General features: G+C 44.0%; 1 protein-coding gene across 1 annotated transcript in view; it reads right to left on the bottom strand.

Moving 5' to 3' along the window:
- The window catches only part of USH2A (usherin), a 1,400,924-nt gene that overhangs the window by 330,713 nt on the left and 1,049,016 nt on the right, over nucleotides 1-21,195 (bottom strand). Inside the window, exon 52 of the mRNA XM_073628975.1 lies at nucleotides 6,080-6,303. Coding sequence (XP_073485076.1) covers nucleotides 6,080-6,303 — 224 coding nt within the window. The remainder of the gene's footprint in view (nucleotides 1-6,079; nucleotides 6,304-21,195) is intronic.

The raw sequence follows: 21,195 nt of genomic DNA, 5'->3' as shown, positions 1-21,195 counted from the left end.
GCCCATCTGCAGCCTAAAGGGGACAGGAAGGGGGGCGGGATGCGCGCCGACAGATTCCATACAGTGAGAATCTCCTATGATAGACAGAACAGTGGTCCAATGGCGGCCCAGGAGACAGAACTTTCTATTACAGAGGCCGCCAAGTAAACGGGAGATTCTCACTGTATGTAATCTGACGGCGCTCGTCCCACCCCCCTCCCAGTCCCCTCCGAGGCAGCTAAAATTGAAGTATTGGCGTATAACACGCACACGCTAATTGCACCCGATTTTCATGGTGAAAAAGTGAGTGTTATACGCCAATAAATACAGTACCTATGGGCAGTTAATAAAGAAAGATTTTTTGAACTTGGTATTGTCTTTATATTTTGCAGTGCACTCGTTACAAACTCGATGGAGAAGTCTCAAATACTGTTACAACCAGTACCTACGAAAACTAAAAGAAGGAAGGAGTGGTTACGGTTCAAAAAGATTAGCCCCATATGCCCATGCTGGGGATCTTGAATTTTTAAAACCGGTGTTGGAAATGCGAGAGTAAGTTATCTGCAGCATATTTTATGAATCTGAAATATAAAATTGTAATGCTTACTTTAAAAATATGTTTTACGTATTTCAGAACCCAAGCAAGTTGGGAAAACAGCACACAGGGTTTGCCACCGGAAGATGAGTCAGAGGAAGCTGGTGCTGCTGTGGAGGAAGAACAATTCCAAGACAATGTTGACAAGGAACTGTTCGTAGATGAATCAAGGTCATCAACAAACTCCATGAATGAGGAGGACGCAGAACCAGGGCCTAGCAATGTCTCTAGGCCTTTGCGAATATCTTCAAGAGGAAGTGCCAGGGCTGGGAAACCGATGGATATAATCTTAGATGTAGTCAGTCAGATGTCCACTAAAATGGCTGAAAACCAGTGTGAAGACACAGCATTTCTCACTGTAATTTTAGGCATATGTAAACAGGTCCCCCAAGAGAAAAAGTATGCACTCAGGATGGCTTTCATGTCAACTGCTCAATCCTTTGAGGGTGAGGAGCCAACAACATCCTCAGCATATATGCAACCCCCCACCACATCCCTCTTATCACAATACCCTTACTTTCAAAGTACACAGTATGCTCCACCAATAAACCGGCCATACTGTGACCAGTATGGTAATATGCTGAATCCCTCAAGGCCACGCATGTTGCATCCAATTCCTGCCCCCACTACCTCTACCCTTGGTGTTAAAAGAAAAGAAGAAAAAAGAGAGCGCACCAGCCTAGTGCATTATCCTTGACAGATTTATTTAATTAAAAACAAGATAAAAACTACTCACAAAAGTCGAAGAAAAAATCGCATAGTAATCGCACAGAGGCGATTATTCCAGTTGTAGCAGTTTTCCAGGTCCCAGGAAGGAGGCATACGGACTACTGCTGGCTAACGCGTTTCGAAGGTTACCCTTCTTTATCAGAGCCTTAGTAGTGTTGATCCCATGCTGGCTTTTTATACACATGTCAAATTCATTGCATTCGCCCAGTCTGCAGCTCTCCGTGTTGTGGTAGCACAGTGAGGACGTCACCAGCAAGCGACCGGGACCTCGCCTGACGTCACCACGCCCCTTACGTCTCTACCCTTGGTCCCTGACCACTCACCAACTTAGGCAGCCTACACCCAGTCATGTTCCGCCTTTTCTTGAAAGGAAATACTACCTGGGAACATCAGTGGATTACCCTGGACCAACCACTAGTTCAGTTTCCGGGACCACTGAAATAAAAACATACCAGCAATTGTAAGGTTTTTTTATTTTTGGTGTTGTTTTGATACTTGTTCATTTATGTTTTGTTGTTGTGGTTGCCAAATCAACAACCCAAAAATGGTTTAGTTCACGGAAATGAATTTTTGTTATTTTTGCATTCTTGCAAAAAGATTTTGCTGCTAAAATATATTCAGATTATATATTGTTATTTTTTTGTATGCCTTTTCTTTGGTGTTGTTCAAATTTAAATATGTTAATTTATTTTTCTTTGTTGTGGTTGTCTAAAAAAAACAAACAACAAATGGTGTAGTTCACCAAAGAAATACTATATTTTTGGTGCATTCTTGCACAAAAAATTGGAAAATAAAAATTATTCTGGTTACATTATGCGTTTTTTAATTATCCATTTTTATATTTTGTGTTAAAGACCTGTTATTCAGCATTTGAATGCAATTAAACATAACAGACATACAAATAATAATAAATATAAAAATTTATGACATACATTATGCAATGGTATCCTGCTGCCAGGGGACACAACCAGCAGCAGACATGAAAAACAAAGTGAAACCCTCACGCACAGTGGCACCATTGGTGGTGCCCTTACTGGCACTCCATTGTGCACCTTCCATATCATGCCTGAGGTAATCTTCAAAAAGGTACCCATCACGAATTCGGACATAGTTATGATGCACACATGCTGCTTTTACAGCAGATATTGCATTCTCCATTTTAAAACTGATAGGTGTATGTAGGAACCGCCACTTGTTCGATAAAATGCCAAATGCACAACTTGTCTTGCCTTCATTAAGCGGTAGTTGAAGATTCTCTTCTCTTCACTCAGAGACCGATTGGAATAAGGCCTTAGTAGATGGTCACTGAGAGCAAAGGCCTCATCCCCAACATACACAAATGGCAGTGGCGCCCCATTTGTTAATGGCAACGGACAGTCCTGTGGCAGTTCCAGGCCATTTTCCCTCAACATTCTTCCAAAAGATGACTGTGCAAAAACACTGGAGTCTGAGCTGCTGCCGTACGATCCTATGTCTATATATCTAAAACAATAATTGGCATCAGCCACTGCTAGTAAGACAAACGAAAAATATTTTTTTTAATTGAAGAATTTTTTTCCACTGCCAATAGGCATCGCTACTCTTATATGTTTGCCGTCAATTGCCCCAACACAATTCGGAAAATTGCATCTGTCCCAGAAAACTTAAAAAACGCTATCTTGAAAACACTATCTTAGAAAAACGCTATCTTGCACCAATCTTCGGGAGTGGGCTTCTTCAGTACCAAATCTACCTAAAATGGAAGAGTAAATACAGTTTATTAGAATGATACATATTAACAACAAGCTACTCCTATATTAGAACTAAAAACGAGCTTGCAAGGAGGTGCCTGAGGAAGTGAACGAAGAAGAGGAGCAGGAGAAAGACACTGGTGATGTACAGGGACAATTAATATTGTAAAAACAATCACACCCACAATAACATGCTAGTATTTATTATTTCAATTCATGTAAAGAGGATGAAAGAATGATGTGGATATCCAAATGCCACATATGAGGTAAGAAGAAGAAAAAGTAGGTATGAAAGTTACCTCAATGTTATAATGAGTCTTTCAACAGCTGGAATACTCTTTCTGAAACTGGTGTTTTGTCGCTCTAGATGGCTAGAGAACAAAGCCAACAATTCATCAAATCTGTAAAGAGAAAATGTAGGGCTATTATCTACATTGACCATGTAAAAATCAACCATTTATAAATCTATTTCCATTTTTTAAAACATTTGATCAGGTTATTGTTAACACTTCTAGCTATTCAAAGCTAAAAATTATAAAAAGAGTCATAGTTACCATGCATATACACGTTTTCCAAAATACATCTTGGAGCATTTGCAAGTTGACATAAACAAATGTTCTCACCTTTTAATTGACATCAATGTGTAGTTGAAGAATTTCTCTTCATGAGCATGGAGGTCGTTGTAAAGGACCCAAAACTGGCCTCTCCCTTCCCTTTGGACGATGATGGGATGGAACAAAAATCTATGACTTCTCCTGCTCCGGTTATCCTCTTCTTCTTCATCTATTAATGCTGCTACAGCAGCCATAATGACTGCTGACCCAACATATTGCATAGCCAACATGTTTGCTAAGCACTATACAACACGTGACAATGAAAGAGGAAGGGGAAAAATCTAAGCAGGATAAGGAATTACATCACTATGACTAAATCGCAGAACATCAAAGTCACACAAAGTCGTTTGGAAAGTCGCATCAAATCGCAAGAAAAATCGCATTGCAAAGTCGCACTGTAAATCGTGCGACTTTGGGGTCGCAATAGTGGAAACCGAGCCTTAAGGAGCATGCATTATACCTATATGCTATTTGTTAGATGTGCTATGATAGTTGCACCTTATCTGAACCTTTCCAATGGTAGTATGTTCTGCCTCTTACAGGATTTAAACATGCTATTGTTTTTATATAGTCAGTGTTACCTTTGTTTGCATTTATTACGTTATATTAGGCTGCGGGAGGGAGCTGTCTTTGCCTTTCTATCTAAACAGATTATTCAGCTTTCTAATATCCTGCTTGTTTCATCCACGTACCCAACACTGTGCTCTACATATAGTGCCTTATTTGCATTTTTTTCCCCTTTTTGGTACTCACTGCTGTAGATACAACCTGAAGAGCACCTGTACAATTAGTAGACGAGTGCTCATTGCCTTACCTGTACATCATTTCTCTGTTAATCAGGGGACTCTCCTTCTCCCCCTTTTTTTTGTCCTAGTCCTGGTTTTTGTACCCCAGCTCAATCCCAAACCGACCAGAATGACATACTCTTCACTGGGGAGGTACCCGACCCTGATTTCACACAACTTGAGGGGCCTTAATATCCCAGAGAAAAGGATATCACTTCTGAGGGAATTGAAAAAAGCTCAGCCGACCTTTGTTTTCATACAAGAGACGCACTTTCAAACTCGCTCCATACCAAAACTGTTTGATAGACCTTTTCTAGAGGTGTACCACGCGCCAAACCCAAACCACATGTCCAAGGGAGTGTCCATATTGCTGCATAAGCACGCAAACTTTACACTATCTCAGCAATACGCAGTCCCCCAATGCAGATTCTTGTTCCTGAAGGGAATGTGGCACAACAGACCAATAACCCTGGCAAATGCATATGTCCTTAATTCAGGGCATCTTGCATTCTGTTGCCGCCTTTTGGATGAACTAAAAAGTTCACTAACCTTGGAAGAGGTTAGTGAATTTGGCTCTGCCTTTATACAAGGCTACTTACCTGTCTCGCGGCTGTGGCAAAAAATTTCACAAAGTGTGGGACATCTGGACGGAATCCCCGTCCACCAACACAGACTCTATGGAGGATTAGTAACACTCTGTTATGTCTCTAAAAATAGCTCAGGTGGCTTTTCTGCACTTGTATGCTTTCCTGGGTTGATTCTTTCAATAGTTGTGGGGATTGGGTGGAATGTGTATTTTATTAATAATTAAAGTAAGCTCTATAGGGCATTTTGTAGAAACAGATTATTCCTTTAGTTAATCTGCACAGGTGGTTCAAGCGTACAGTCGTTGTTTTTTTATTGTTTATAGTGAAGTCATTTTTGTGTGTCCGAGCCTGGGTATGCCCAATAGGCTCTGTATTGTATTGTACTTCACCTTAAAAATTACAAAAAAAAAAAAAAAAAAAAAAAAGAAAGATGTCTCACTGTTGTGTCTATTATATAAGGGAAAGGAGTTCTGTAGTCCACAGAAAAGAACTAGAAAGACTGATAATATTGCTTGTGAATTCAGTTCAGTGCACAAGGACACTGAGGGATACACTTTAAAACTGGACTCCAAGATAAGCAAATATTGTCTAAATATAGGAGGCATGGGTATTCATACTTAAATCGTGGTGTTCTTTGTGTATTTCTTCCAGATCTGTTCAGTAATTTAGTGTCAAGACATTTGTGCAGGAGCTTCCTGTAATAAAGACCAGTCACTGCTGCTCTCTCTCCTTGTGCAGGGTGACTGGTCTTGTCTCCGCCCCTACTGTAGTTGCAGTTTGCAGGCAGCCTGTAGTAGGTGGAGCCTGCTGGGCCCCTCCCACAGCTCTGCTTTCTGCACAGGCTATGTACAGTACAGTGATGTCACTGTTACTTTTATAAGGTAATATCTGGGTTTATAAAGACGCACACAAAGATACACACAATTAGATTTTTGTCCTTTGCCGCTAATAAGACATAAAGTTAAAAGAAAGTTTTTGTGCTTGGCATTTAGCTTTAACGTTCGGAAAGTGTTATATATAGTTGTGCGAGTGAAGAGAAGACCTGGCCTTTTTTAATTACCTTGGTAAAGTTTTCTGTCGATGGCTTGCCAGAACAAACATGAGTCAATGGATTATATCCAATTCCACTACAGCATTCCTCCTCTTCAGTAATCAGTTCACTTCCACAGCATTTTAATGGTGTCCCATTATTTGACTTTAGATGTGCCTTAAATTGTCCATTAGATGTTGCACAGCAAATCGTCTCTGACATGTTCACGTAGTCGGTGCCACAGCAAGACAGACCTACAAAACACAGCAATTCACATCATCAGTGATGGCCTGTACTTCAGTGTGCAAGATGCAGGCTACAATGTTCTTTATGACTCAGACTCGTATTTATATTTTAATTTAATTCCACAGCCACAAATCCATTGGATAATAACCACTTTTTTTCCAGAAAAAAAAATAATTTTAATGATTTAACTTAAAGTACAGATACTCCTTGTTTAACAAATTACCTGTATAACGACTGCTCGGACTTACGACCAGCTCTCCCCACCTGAGTGACGCGCTGTACATCATTGTATTGTACAGTACAGTACAGAATTTTCATTTGTGTTCTGTACTTATGCAAATTAAAACAACTTTATTGAGCTGGCGTTTTGTGTTTAGAACTTTTTTTCACAATATAGTACAGTACAGTAGTTAAGAATGCTTAAAATATTGATTTCTTGTGACTCCTCGTTTAGCAACCAATTCGCTTAACGACCTGGTCGTTGGAACGGAACCTGGTTGTTAAGTGAGGATTACCTTTAGATGTAAATTCAATCACTAAAATCTTATATTAACTTCATCATGTCATCATCATTATCGTACTTCAAAAATAATTTTCAGTATTTCTAAACCTGCAGCTTTTGGTACAATTTGCATGTTCTCCTTGTATTTGTGTGGTTTTCCTCTGGGTACTCTGGGGTCCTCCCATACTCCAAAGACATGATGGTAGGTTAACTGACTTCTATATAAATTGGTCTTAGTATGTGTATGTATACATGTGAGTTAGGGACCTTAGATTGTAAGCTCCTTGAGGGCAGGGACTGATGTGAATGCCCAATATATATGCAAAGCAGCGGGAACGCTCATGACATCACTGACTTATTATGATCACATGGGCGTATTTGGTCAATAACATGGTCCTAATACAGACACATGACCATATTTGGTCAATTACATAGTCCTTATGTACACATGACCATATTTGGGCAAGGACATTGTCCTAATATGGACACATGACCATATTTGGTTAATATTGTCTTTCTACAGCCCTATGCCCATATTTGGTCAATGACATTATCTTATTACAGGCACATGACCATATTTGGTCAATGACATTGTCCTAATACAGCCACATGGCCATATTTGGTCAATGACTTGTCCAATAATGACTGCTGCTGATTGGGCACTGATTTGCCTGGAGTGACATCTTGCTCCTGGGTTCAGTCCAAACCAAACCTGTGCTCTTATTTGGCCTTATTTGGTTAATTACGTTGTTTTATTACAGAGACATGGCCATATTTGGTCAATAACATTGTCTTATTACAGACACATGACCATATTTGGTCAATTACATTGTACTAATACAGCCACGTGGCCATATTTGGTCAATGACATTGTCCAAATATGGCTGCTGCTGATTGGGCACTGATTTAGCTGGAGTAACATCTTGCTCCTGGGTTCAGTCCAAACCTGTGCTCACCCCGAATGGAGACTACAATTAGCTGTACCACAGACTACACTACATGATCCACAGTTTACACCATCAGGAAACCAGCTTTTGAGAAATGCCATGCAGCCAAGAGGGTAACTACATCCATAGCTGCCAATGCAGCTGCTATTGAGCCCCCAGTGGTGGATGGGGCCCTGTCCATTCCTGAAAAGGGCTTGTAGAATTGATAACTCAAGGATTAAGAACCATGAACATTTCCATGCATTGATTACACATTGATCTACCCATCCAAACTGATTTTTTTTTCAGCTTACCTTGAAGAAGTTCCTCTCCTTTGACACACAGCACAAGCTAAACATATTAGTGACTCTTGAGGAGGAAATTGAAACTTTCAAAAGATCCGCTTCAGGTCCGATTTCAGCCCGAATTTTGTGTTGAATTCATACCTGAAACTGACCAAAAGATGCATAGGACTCCTGTGCAATTCGCACCAGAGCCACTGCGGAGATGTGTGAACCGGCTCCATAGAGAGCCGGTCACAATCTCTTGCTATGCGAATTGGATGGGGGGGAAACCGCATCCAATTCACAATAGTGTGAACCTAGCCTAAATGTTTAAACAAGGGAGCACTATAGGCCATCTATCAATGATGGGGGCCCCGTCAACACTTTTCTAGGAGGCCCTACAACTTGTTGTAATGTTCAGTTACAGTGACCCCCAGTGTTAAAGGATATAAAGGCGGGTGTAAATAGGATTACATTATAAGCCGCCAAGTTCGGGCCTAACATTTTGAAACAAGAGTGCACTAAAGTCTGCCCATCAATGATTGATTAAAATTTTTCTAGGAGGCCCTATGGTTTCTAGTTATTTCTCTACATGCAGCCATTGACAGCTTGCATGTAGACATAAGTGGCTTCAAAGAGGATACAGAAGATCAGCAGAGGTGAGAAGCAAAGAAGGATGAAAAAGGGGCCAGTAACAGCACTTCCAGTTGCAGCCTGACAATGCTAAGCCACCAATTAGAAGTAAAACTGTAAACCTGCCGTGTGCATTCTTTCAGCTGGCTATTCAGGTCTGTCAAATAAGCAGTCCAACTGCCAATAAAGGAAGCTCATGCAGCAGGATGAAAATGCTGCTGCTAATTGCAATGCAGTGGCTTTCCACTGTCAACGTGCAACAGGAAGTGTTGTTACTGGCAGGATCCCCGGGTAAGAGTACAACAAGTATATAGTGAGACATGATGCTAAACTTACTGAAAAATACTATGGGGTGTATTTATAAAAAATTTGCATAGCTGCTCATCCATTAAAAACTGCATTTACATTCATTCTGTGCAAATGGAGAAAAATCAGACTATATTCTCTGCAGATCAAAAAAATGTTAAAAAATTAATTGTGATCAAGGTTAATACTGCATTATGGCCATTAGTATGCCAAGGAGCATACTAATTTCCTACAATGGTCAGCGCCATCCAGTGGCCATTATGCAGTATTTTCCATCATTCACACTTTTTTTTCCAATGAATAATGTTCACTCTGCAGAGAATATACCCTATGAATATTCAATTTTATCCTATTTGCACAGAAAGAATTTACTTGCGGTTTCGATGGTAGAACAGCTATGCCAAATTTTTATCACATCCACTCCAGATTGCTTTTCAGAGGACATTTGACAGGCCGTGACGAGGCAATATGTTGCTAAGAGATGTGCAGATGTGCATTAGAGATGTGCATTATGAAAAAAAAAATTCTTTTGGATTCATTCATTAAGTTAATCATTTCCTTTCGTCATATTCGTTAAGTTAGAATGATTCGTTTTCAGAATTAGTTTCCTATATTCATTTTTCCAAACTGATTCGTATTTTTGAAAGTTATTTCGGACGATTTGGATTCATTAGTTATGTTGGTAATTTTATTTCGGATGCTTCAAACATCAAGGCTCAGTTCACACTACTGGGCCGCCAAAGTCAAGGGGCTTTCAGTGCGACTTCAATGCGATTTTGGCTTTGGCTAATCAGAACAATACAAAGTGTGGCACAAAATATTGAACTTACAAAACCCTCTGAAGTTCCAAACGAATGAAATGAATGAATACAAATATATTTGTTTCCGTTATAATCTATTTGGGGTTTGTTGAAATTCGTTACTGTTGTGATTCAGAGATTTGGATGCATCCAAATCTCTGAATAACAAAAATTTCATCCGAATTTAGATTTGTAACAAAACAAATTGCACGTATCTAATGCCGAACCACAGCCGCGTTCCTGTGTACAGCCATGAGTGGCTGCATTACATTATTCAGGTGGGTGGTTGGGGGGGGGGGTAATAAAGTTGTGGGGGTAATAAATCCTTGGCTGAACCACTTAATTTTACTACCCCCTAATCCTTGTGTGAATAAGCCCTCATTGTTTTTCCAAATGTTTGGCTAGTGAAGGATTCACTTTAAATGGCTTGAATCCAACAAGGTGGGAAAGGTGCATCATCAAATATGGGCAATGTTCTCTATACAGTGCTGCAGAAATAGTGTCAGAGCATTATATCAATGTGTCAACTCAACATATCAGCTCATTAATTTGTTACAAGCGAGGAATCTCCTACAAGGTTTGATCTATATCGAAAAAACTCAACTCCAATCCTGATAGCTTTAAGGGACTTCTGACGGGCCAACTCAAATTTTCCTAATCAATGTTCCCAGCTTGGGAAACGGGAAAACATAATAAGATGCGGCCTAGCGCGTAAAATTCTGTCTTTGACAGAAACGGAAATTTCAGCCAAGAATTCAGTCACATAACACAAAGTGACTCCCTTTCTAGTATCTTTAGTAAACCATTACTTTTTTAATTATTATCAACCTTGTTCCAGCGTGATAAATTGCTAATTACTTAATACCCTAATCAGCGCTCATTCTTTGCACAGATAAACTGTGACAGCGCCATTAATTTAAATAGTAATTTCACTTAATAGCCAGAACGGCACAGCAGATTTTTATGCAGCATTTTCTGAAGACTGCATCCATCACGGAGGAAATTCTGACATAAAGATGTCTGACGTGCACTAACTCACTTAGGAGGAGCAGATGTTGCCGGGCGCGCTTTGCTCGTTATTCCCAGAGTGCATCACTTCAGCATGAATGAGCTGCAAATGCAGGGGTAGACAATCTTGTGAAGCTGCATGTTGTAGCCTCTGACCCCCAACTAATTTATCTCAGGCTCCCTAGCACTTGACTCTTTGATCTTCTGCATTCGAGGCAGAGATTGCGCCCCACTGCTACAGAAAAACAAACAAAACAAAATCAAGAGCAGATTCTACCTGCCATGCAAAATTGAGTTGGACAGTAATTATTTCTCTATCTAGAATTTTTATTTGACCCATTCTGCACTCACATGGGTGGAAATAAATGATGTGCTTCCTTCAGCCACTGTTTGGGCCACCTCACCAGCTGTAGAATCGCCAAGGTGCAGATGCCAAACAGACCTAGCTCCCTTGCTGGTGAAAACAAAGAATATCACTAGATAAAGAGGGAGCAGTAACAGAAAATAATCTCACGGCTTTGGCCAGTATGGTAGTGACACTATAGAAGAAGGCGAGTGACTGTGTTGCTGGTGAGTTGTCCACAGCAGGGATGAGTTGGGTTGGGCCTAAATTCGGTCCAAACCCAGTTCGGCAGAACCTATGGGAAGCTGTCACATGATTGCATCCCTGCCGTCCCAATCAACAAGGTATGGGGGGATGGTCCTACTGGCCTAAGACACACCCAACTTTAAAATTTGCGTGAACGAAGGGAGTCAAGCGCCAAATGATCAGCTCAAAAGTAGTCCATATATCTTTTTTCTTAACAGTAAAGTCACAATCAGTGGAGAGAGGGTATTCCTTATGCTACAGAGGCCAAAGAATATCTCCTTCATTAGGGCTCAGACTTGGTTGCTAGAGATCCAATATTCCTTGAAAGGAAAAGTGGATGGATGTGTAAAGCTCAATGGATGTAAAGTATTGTTGCTAGGGATTCTTTGGCTACCTTCTCTGCACTTGTTGTGACTTTACTGTCAAGAATAAATCAACTAATAAATAAATCAAATAAATCAACAGAATCGACTGTCACACTGATCATTTGGTGCTTGGTTCCTTTTGTTCACACTAATATGGCCACATGGCTATATTAGGTCAATGACAATAAATGCCCCGGCTACAGCTGATTGGATTGACGAGGATGCGATTATGCGAGAGCTTCCCAAAGGTTCTTCCCTAAAACATCACAGCACCCAGCCTCAGTACTCCTCTCATCAGCCCTGATTTAGGCAGCTGGGCGGAAATATATAAATGTCAAAATGTCTTGATGGGGAAACATCAGTCTGGGGTGTGGGCATTCCTAGGTATGTTGTATTGTATGCAGACCTCTCTAGGTCTTTAAGAAAGTTGGGGAAATCAATCAAAAATGGTTTTCAACTGGCATTTCGGTGGCTTAAATTTTCACCACAATTGGTGATTGTTAGAATCCAGAATGCTTCCACAATCACCACACAATTGCCATGTATATGGTCAGCATAAGGGTAAAAAATAATAATAATGAGGAAGGCTGGCGAGCATATGTAGCTGTCCTATTTTTGGTTACTAAGTCCAGTAAACCATCTTCAGGCCCTGCCAGCCCTTCTGGCTGCAGATACCCTTCTCCACTGCCCTTGACAACACAGTCCATGTCACTGGCTCTGCGCCCATCCCAGACTGCATGCTCCCAGTCCTCTCAGGCATGCCTCCCAAGTCCTCCCAACTGTGCTTGTCACTCACCAGCCCTCCTGGCTGCGACCAGTTGTTCCTCTCCTTGAAGACTTGCCCGGCAATTATAGCTCCTGCTCTCTTATTTGCTTCTCCTGTGCCTCCTGTACAGAACCTTCCCACTTTCCTGAAAGGCTCTGTCCACACCAGAGCCCTGGGCCCAAGGTCACCCCCCCCCCACACACACACACACACACTGGAGAGCTTCCTCAAAGGCCCCAACAGCCTAGCACTCTATCTTCAAGCTCTGAACAACTCCAACGACTTCTCCCAAGCTGGGCTGAGCTTGGGTTTTTAAGGAGGCCTGCCCCCTGCCAATCCAGGTTGGGGATTAGTCAGGGCTCCTTAGAACACCCCAGGCAGCTCCACCTCTCCTCCTCCCTTTCTAGTACCTTCTAGAAGACTCTAGAAAGAAGAGGGAGGTCTTTGTAATGCTGCCTGTGAGTCACTAGCTGCTGCTCTGAGTCACTCCCAGCCCAAATCAAAACAAACAGGCCTGGCCGCTAGCCAGGCCTGCCTAAATTTACCTTAGCTATCACACAAAAAAATCCTATCCTAGCACCTACCTAAGTAGAGGGTGCTACAGCTGTATTTTACTGTCTAGACTAGTGTGAACCTAACCCAAGGGGTGATGGAAAAACAGGAGGGAAATTAGGTACCAGAAAATCAAAGTAATATATATCAATACTGATGAAGGCGTTTCCAGTTTTTTCAGGTCTACTTTTTGCTCTTCTCTCTGCCTGTACAGTTCTTTACTGTAGTGGGCCTATAGTGTGTGTGTGTGTGTGTGTGTGTGTGTGTGTGTGTCAGGAAGTGAAGTTTATAGTACTGTACAGTAATCCACTTACGTTTAGGCAGGTGGATTACTGGCCGCCGGCAACTCTGGGCCAGAGGACAGACGGCAACTCTGGGTTGGCGGCAGACAGCAACTCTGGGTCGGCAGGCAGTCGGCAACTCTGGGCTGGCTGGCATATGCAACTCTGGGCTGGCTGGCGGAAACTTTGCCTCTTTACTTGCTGCCTCTTCACTGGGGACAACTCTGCCTTTTCCAGGCCATATGGAATGTCCATACTTGCGAGGCACTTTACGTACACTCTTGTGTATGTCCGTACTTACGAGTGTACGTAAAGCAGGGTATGCCTGTATTATGCACTTGTCTGTATGCATTATATGTATCCACTATATATCACATTGAATGCTGTTTTATATGATACTTGCAACTATACTACATATTATCTGCATTAAATGTGCATGAATCCTATGGTGCACTAGTCCTGTTGCTCTATTATCACATGTAGTGTGTTAGCACAAACCTGAATAAAAACAGAGTTTACCATTTACCTGCCATGAACACAATGAGTAAGATATTATATTTATGTAGTTAAAGTGTATGCCAAGCCCAAACCTGGCTAGTCCTGTCACTCTATTATTACATGTAATTTATATGGGGGTAGGGATTGAACCCCTATGTAGGGACCCTCATCAACCTCACCTACAATGCTAGACTATCGGCCCTGCATTGTACATGATGAGGTCAATGTGCAGCCAGAGCCAGAGCTCCAGAGATTGGGCTTTAGGGGTCCAGTTGCATAGTGTACTGGAAGCCTCTCAGAACAATAAATAAGGAAAGTATTATATCTTATTCCTCTACCCCTAGATTTAACAAGCATTTAAAGTGATAATAAAGCCTTGTTTTTTTTTTTGTTTACAAATAACAAACATGTTATACTTACCTGCTCTGTGCAGTGGTTTTGCACAGAGAAGCCCAGATCCTCCTCTTCTTGGGTCCTTTTCGGCACTCCTGGCCCCTCCCTCCTGTCAAGGGCCCCTACAGCATACAGCCTGCTATGGGGCCACCTGAGCCAACCCTCCTGGCTGCAGCTGCCCTTCTCCACTTCCCTTGACAACACAGTCCACTTCACTGGCTCTGCACCCATCCCAGATTGCATGCTCCCAGTCCTCTCAGGCATGCCTCCCCAGTCCTCCCGACTGTGCTTGTCACTCACCAGCCCTCCTGGTTGCGAACTATTGTTCCTCTCCTTGAAGACTTGCCCGGCAATGCTAGCTCCTGTCCAGAACTTTCACACTTTCTTGAAAGGCTCTGTCCACATCCGAGCCCCGGGCCCAGCCTAGCACTCCATCTTCAAACTCTGAACAACTCCAATGACTCCTCCCCAGGCTGGGCTGACCCTGGGTATTTAAGGAGGCCTACCCCCTGCCAATCCAGGTTGGGGATTGGTCAGGGCTCCTTAGAACACCCCAGGCAGCTCCACATATCCTCTCCTCCTCTATTTCTAGTACCTTCTAGAAGGCTCTAGAACGAAGAGGGTCTTAGCGGTGCTGCCTGTGAGTCATCAGCTGCTGCTCTGAGCTACTCCCAGCCCAAATCAAAACAAAGGAGGGTGCTACACCCCCCCCCCCCACCAAAATCCAGCTGGTCCCTCAGCTGGGAAAATTGAAAAATGGCTCCTGGACCCAGGAGCAAGGGCATCCCAAAAGATAAATTGGAAGGGGAAAAGGGAGATAACTTGGACAGGGGATATTTACAAATAAATACGTACAAAATTATAAATATACAAATTTCTGGTAGATACTTACATCTGTACAAACAACATGAGCCTAACTACAGGTCCCTGTAGCTAACAATAAATCACACACAATGTACACATCTGGGCCAGAGCATCTCTCCCTCGAGAGAGATACTCTGCCCACAGGAAATCTTGACTCCAGCTGGAAGGGATGGACAGCCGTCCCATCCCAGTAGATCCTAAGAGAAAACAAAAACACCACAACATCCTAGACTAACACCTATCTATATATTTTTTACAGTTTCTGTCGGGAGGGGGTTAGCATCCTGCCGACAGAAATATCAAACAAATATACACTTTAGCACATTTTCTTCTATTGAAGGGGGTTATGGCCTGCTAACAGAAACAATGGGGGGAAGAAACACACAGTAATTAAAGTGGGAAAGTCTCTTTGGAGTTCCTGATGGGAGGGGCCCCTCCCCTGACTGACAGGCTGCTAAAAAGAGTTTGCGCAATGATCAGACCTCACCCTCAGCGTCCTTACAACAGGGAAACCATCCGTCCATTGGGCACAACCAGGGTGGCAGGCTGGTCTGATCTGGCAAATAGGGATAAATCGAACACCCCCGGTTTGATTCGAACCAGAACATACCGAACAGGCAAAAAATTCGGAAGAACACATGAACACCATTAAAGTCTATGGGACACGAACATGGAAAATCAAAAGTGCTGATTTTAGAGGCTTATATGCAAGTTATTGTCATAAAAAGTGTTTGGGGACCCTAGTCCCCCCCCCTAGGGACATGTATCAATGCAAATTTTTTTTAAAAAACGGCCATTTTTTTGGGAGCAGTGATTTTTTTAATGCTTAAAGTGAAACAATAAAAATGAAATATTCCTTTAAATATCGTGCCTGGGGGGTTTCTATAGTATGCCTGTAAAGTGGCGCATTTTTCCCGTGTTTAGAACAGTACCACAGCAAAATTACATTTCTAAAGGAAAAATTGTTATTTAAAACTGGTTGCGGCTGTAATGAATTGTCAGGTCTCGGAAATATAGATAAAACTCATTGAAAAAAACGGCATGGGTTCCCACCCAAGTCCATTACCAGGCCGTTTGGGTCTGGTATGAATATTAAGAGTAACCCCTAACCAAAAAAAAAAAAATGCGTGGGGGTCCCCCCAAAATCCATACCAGGCCCTTCAGGTCTGGTATAGATAGTAAGGAGAACCCTGCACCAAATTAAAAAAAAAATGACATAGGGGTCCCCCCCAAAATCCATACCAGATCCTTATCTGAGCATGCATGTCTGGTATAGATTTTTATGTCTGGTATGGATTTTAAGGGGTATCCTGTGCCAAAATTAAAAAAAATAGCATAGGGGTCCCCCCCAAAATCCATACCAGACCCTTATCTGAGCACGCAACCTGGCAGGCAGCAGGAAAAGAGGGGGGCGAGAGAGCAGCCCCCCCCTCCTGAACTGTACCAGGCCACATGCCCTCAACATGGGGAGGGTGCGTTGGAGTAGCCCCCCAAAGCACCTTGGGGCCTCATCCCCACAACCCTTGCCTGGTGGTTGTGGGGGTATGCGGGCGGGGGGCTTATTGGAATCTGGAAGCCCCCTTTAACAAGGGGACCCCCAGATCCTGGCTCCCCCCATGTGAATTGGTAACGGGGTAGATTGTATCCCTACCATTTCACAAAAAAAAGTGTCAAGAATGGTAAAAAAGACAAGAGACAGCCTGGGACAAGTCCTTTATTAAAAAATTAAAAAATAAAATGTTCAGCGATGTAAATTCACGCCGCCCGACAGACCGAAAAAGAAAAAAAGCTGCAACCGTTCCGCCTCCATGGGAGACTGCTGCCGAATGACACTTCTTCTGGGTGACAGTTCTTATACAGCTGAGGGCGGGGCCACCCGATAATGTAAACAGGTGACCCCACCCCCCTCTGACGCCACGGGGATATTCATACCAGACACAAAGGGCCTGGTAATGGACTGGGGGGGACCCATGCCCTTTTTTTCAATGTTTTTCAATGTTTTATCTATATTGCCAAGACCCGACAATTCATTACAGCTGCGATCAGTTTTTAATGACAATTTTTTCTTTAGTAATGTAATTTTGCTGCGGTACTGTTCTAAACACGGGAAAAATGTGCCGCTTTACAGGCATACTATAGAAACCCCCCCAGGCACAATATTTAAAGGAATATTTCATTTTTATTGTTTCACTTTAAGCATTAAAAAAATCACTGCTCCCGAAAAAAACGTCGGTTTTGAAAAAAAAAATTTGCATTGATACATGTCCCATGGGGCAGGACCCAGGCCCCCAAACACTTTTTATGACAATAACTTGCATATAAGCCTTTAAAATGAGCACTTTTGATTTTTCATGTTAGTCTCCCATAGACTTTAACGGTGTTCCAGCAGCTTTCGAATTTGCCCCGAACACCACATATTGTTCGGTGTTCGCCCATCCCTACCGGCAAAGTCAGGGAAAGAAGGGCACATCCTGCTACTCTCCAGCAGTCCATGTGACACATTTTCATGACCCACTGTGCTCCTCACAGTCTCTTCAGGCATAGAAATCTGGGTCAGACAGTCTCTTCCTACCTCCCCCTTCCTCCCTTATGGAGACTGAATGGCTCCTTGTAGGCCGTCCTGCCTTCACGATAAACACCAGGGCTCTGTATATTGCTCTCCCCAGCCGCCATTCACAATAAATGTCCTCAAAGCGGGCCCAGGTCTCACTCTCTGGCACCTGGAAGGGCTTGAGGATATGAAGGTAATCCCAGACCATGTCATCCTCCCACTCTCCCCGGGAGCTCTCAATGACGTCCATGATCTGGGAGGGACATATGGGTAATCCAGACCCCCACTCCAGAGCAACTGTTCTCTGCACTTCCTGCTGGAACCTGGAAAACCTGGGCAATTCATTGGGCTTCCCTTTTCCTGGCAGAACACATGCTTTGTGGAATCTCACAACCCACTGCCTGTATGCAGGTGCTCTGGTCTGGGTGGTGGAGGGTCTGTGTAAAAAGAGCTGTCTGCTGCTGACAAGGGCTCTTGCAGCTTCTCCAGTTCCTATAGTTGGCTCTGATACATCCTCACCCTCAGACTGGACATCCAGGACTTGGGAACCTCCTGTCTTCCATTCCTCCTCTGAGCTGCTACTGTAAGATGACCACTCCGCCAACCTCTCTAGGGACCCAAATTCAGCTTGCAATCTGGGGGAACCCCAATCAATGGCTCTGTCCGCGCCTTCCCTGTCCAGTTCACCTGAGGGCGCACCCTTATTCAGCACTGGCTCCTTCTGGACTAGGATAGCAGGAGACATGGGAGTGGCCTGCATTTCAGGGACTTCTGGCTCCTGCATGGCAGTACTTATAGTCACCAGGTCCCCGACCAGGCCACAGGCCACAACAGGCTCTTCTTCCCTTATGTCCTTTTTCTTCACAGGAGAGTCACCAGGCCTCGACTCCACTCCACCTTTAGGGGATGACTCCAGCCCCTCTCTGGCCTTCTGGGACTTCCACGGCTGCACTTGACACAGTCCTGTGTGCAGGACCACATTGTAGTATTGTGGATCCTACTGGCTAGATGAGAGCCGAAAAAGCGGTTCACCGCAATGGCCACACCAGACCCATGCACTGACCACCTCGGTCGGTATCCGGCACTCTGGACATAGCAGGCATATTTGCCTCAATCATCCCGATGGTGAATACCCTGCAATGCTCCAGACGAACACCAGTGTCCACTCCTGCCATGCAGGCAACCAAGTCAGGGTTGGAAGTAGACGACCACCCTCCACAATCTTGCTCCACTGCCTCGTGGTGTCTGCTGCTAGCAGGAAATGCTGTGTCTCCTCCAGGGCGTGACACCGCCCCCTCGCTTCAAGACAGGCTGGCATCTGTGAAACTGATAGGTAGGCCCCTCCCTTGGCGTGCTGCTGTAACCCCTTGTTAGACGAACTGAAGTTAGCAGGCATGCTGATTCTAGCAGGACTTGTCCAGGCATGTCGCTTGGCACCAACTGTGTCCAAGCAACTGGGAACTGATGACCACTGACTTTTCCGGTGGTTGCCGGTAGCAACAATAAAGTTCGTAGCCAATGTCTTACTGAAGGGAACACCTGTAGCACAGTCCCGCCCGCAGGCACCTACAGGCTGACCCCAATAACCTGGGGCAACAGTAGACACTTCCAGGCACACTTCACTGTTAAAAGCAGGAGTTTGAAGTTCAAGATGTCCAGCATTAGCAGAATGCTGGACATATTTGTAACCCAAGGGTAGGCATCCAGTAATAGCAGAACCCTGGATGCTTTTGTAATCCACTGGTGCAGTTACCCGGCATGGTTGCCATGGGTGACAGCACATGATGAACAGTTCCTGTATTGCAGCATTAGCACAAGTATCCGTCCCATCACCAATTCGGGCAACTGGGTAAGCAGGTAGCAATAATTGGCAATGGCTCCCTCTGGTTGCTATGGGCGACGTTACTTGTTACTGTAGTACTGAGCAGGCAGAGCACATAAGTCCTTCCCCTGGGTTCAATTACTCAATGGTGGTGGAACAAGACACAGTTCCCCGGCTCGCTCAACTCTGGTTGCTTGGAGCAACGGCTGGCAGGTTAACGGCAAACAGGTGATCCCGGATGAGCCCCCAAATGTAGCGGTACCCCCGTAGGGGCTGCTGAATGTTGTGACCCACCTGTCACCCTGCCCAGCCCGGCATTCAATTCCCAGACACTCCAAGACAATGAACAGTCCATGAGCATTGTTTTTTTGTGTTTTATTGAGGGAATAGAACTTGGATGGGTAAAGGAATGAGATGCCCACTGAATTTTAGAACAATCAATTGGTGAATTGTAGAACAATCAATTGGGACAAACTATACACACTCCCTGTACATATTACTACTTCAGTCTCCTCAAGCACTTACCTTGCTTGCAGACTATTCCACTTCCTTCCTCTTGCACAACTCTTAATCCTCAGGATCAGCTAGCACAAAAAATGATTAGGTCTGACTCTGACTCAGCCAGACCTTAGCAACCGCCCTTTGCAGGCAGGGACCGCGGGCCCCTATGGTGTAGCAGAAAAATAGAAAGTTCTGGTGCTAGCTGTCCTATCTTTGGTAATTAAGCCCAGTAACCCATCTTCGGGCCCTGCCAGCCCTCCTGGCTGCAGCTGCCCTTCTCCACTGCCCTTGACAACACAGTCCACTTCACTGGCTCTGCACCCATCCCAGACTGCATGCTTCCAGTCCTCTAAGGCATGCCTCCCAAGTCCTCCCGACTGTGCTTGTCACTCACCAGCCCTCCTGCCTGCAACCAGTTGCTCCTCTCCTTGAAGATTTGCCTGGCAATGCTAGCTCCTGCTCTCTTCTTTGCTTCTCCTGTGCCTCCTGTCCAGAACCTTCACACTTTCCTGAAAGGCTCTGTCCACACCCAAGCCCCGGCCCAAGGTCACCCCCCCAGACTGGGTAGCACCCTCAAAGGCCCCGACAGCCTAGCACTCCATCTTCAAGCTCTGAACAATTCCAACGACTCCTCCCTAGCTGGGCTGACCCTGGGTATTTAAGGAGGCCTGCCCCCTGCCAATCCAGGTTGGGGATTGGTCAGGGCTCCTTAGAACACCCCAGGCAGCTCCACCTCTCCTCTCCTCTCCTCCTCTCTTTCTAGTACCTTCTAGAAGACTCTAGAAAAAAGAGGGAAGTCTTAGTGATGCTGCCTGTGAGTCACTAGCTGCAGCTCTGAGCCACTCCCAGCCCATATCAAAACAAACAGGCCAGGCTGCTAGCCAGGCCTGCCTAAATTTACCTTGCCTATCACACAAAAAATACTATCCTAGCACCTAACTAAGTAGAGGGTGCTACAGCTGTATTTTACTGTCCAGGCTAGTATGAACCTAACCCAAAGGGTGATTGAAAAACAGGAGGGAAATGAGGTCCCAGAAAATCAAAGATATATATATCACTACCGATGAAGGAGTTTCCCACTTTGTAAGGCCTCGTTTTTCCTCTTCTTGTATAGTTCTTTACTGTAGTGGGTCTAGGTGGTGGTGGTGGTGGGGGGGGGGGTTGGGTCAGGAAGTGAAGTTTATAGTACTGTACAGTAATCCACTTACATTTGGGCAGGTAGATTACTGGCCGCCGGCAACTCTTGGACGGCGGGCAGA

Source organism: Aquarana catesbeiana, linkage group LG04 (assembly GCF_042186555.1).
Source record: "Aquarana catesbeiana isolate 2022-GZ linkage group LG04, ASM4218655v1, whole genome shotgun sequence".
Taxonomy (NCBI): Eukaryota; Metazoa; Chordata; class Amphibia; order Anura; family Ranidae; genus Aquarana; species Aquarana catesbeiana.
Note: the sequence above shows the minus strand (reverse complement) of the source record. Positions and strands in the feature narration are given on the sequence as shown.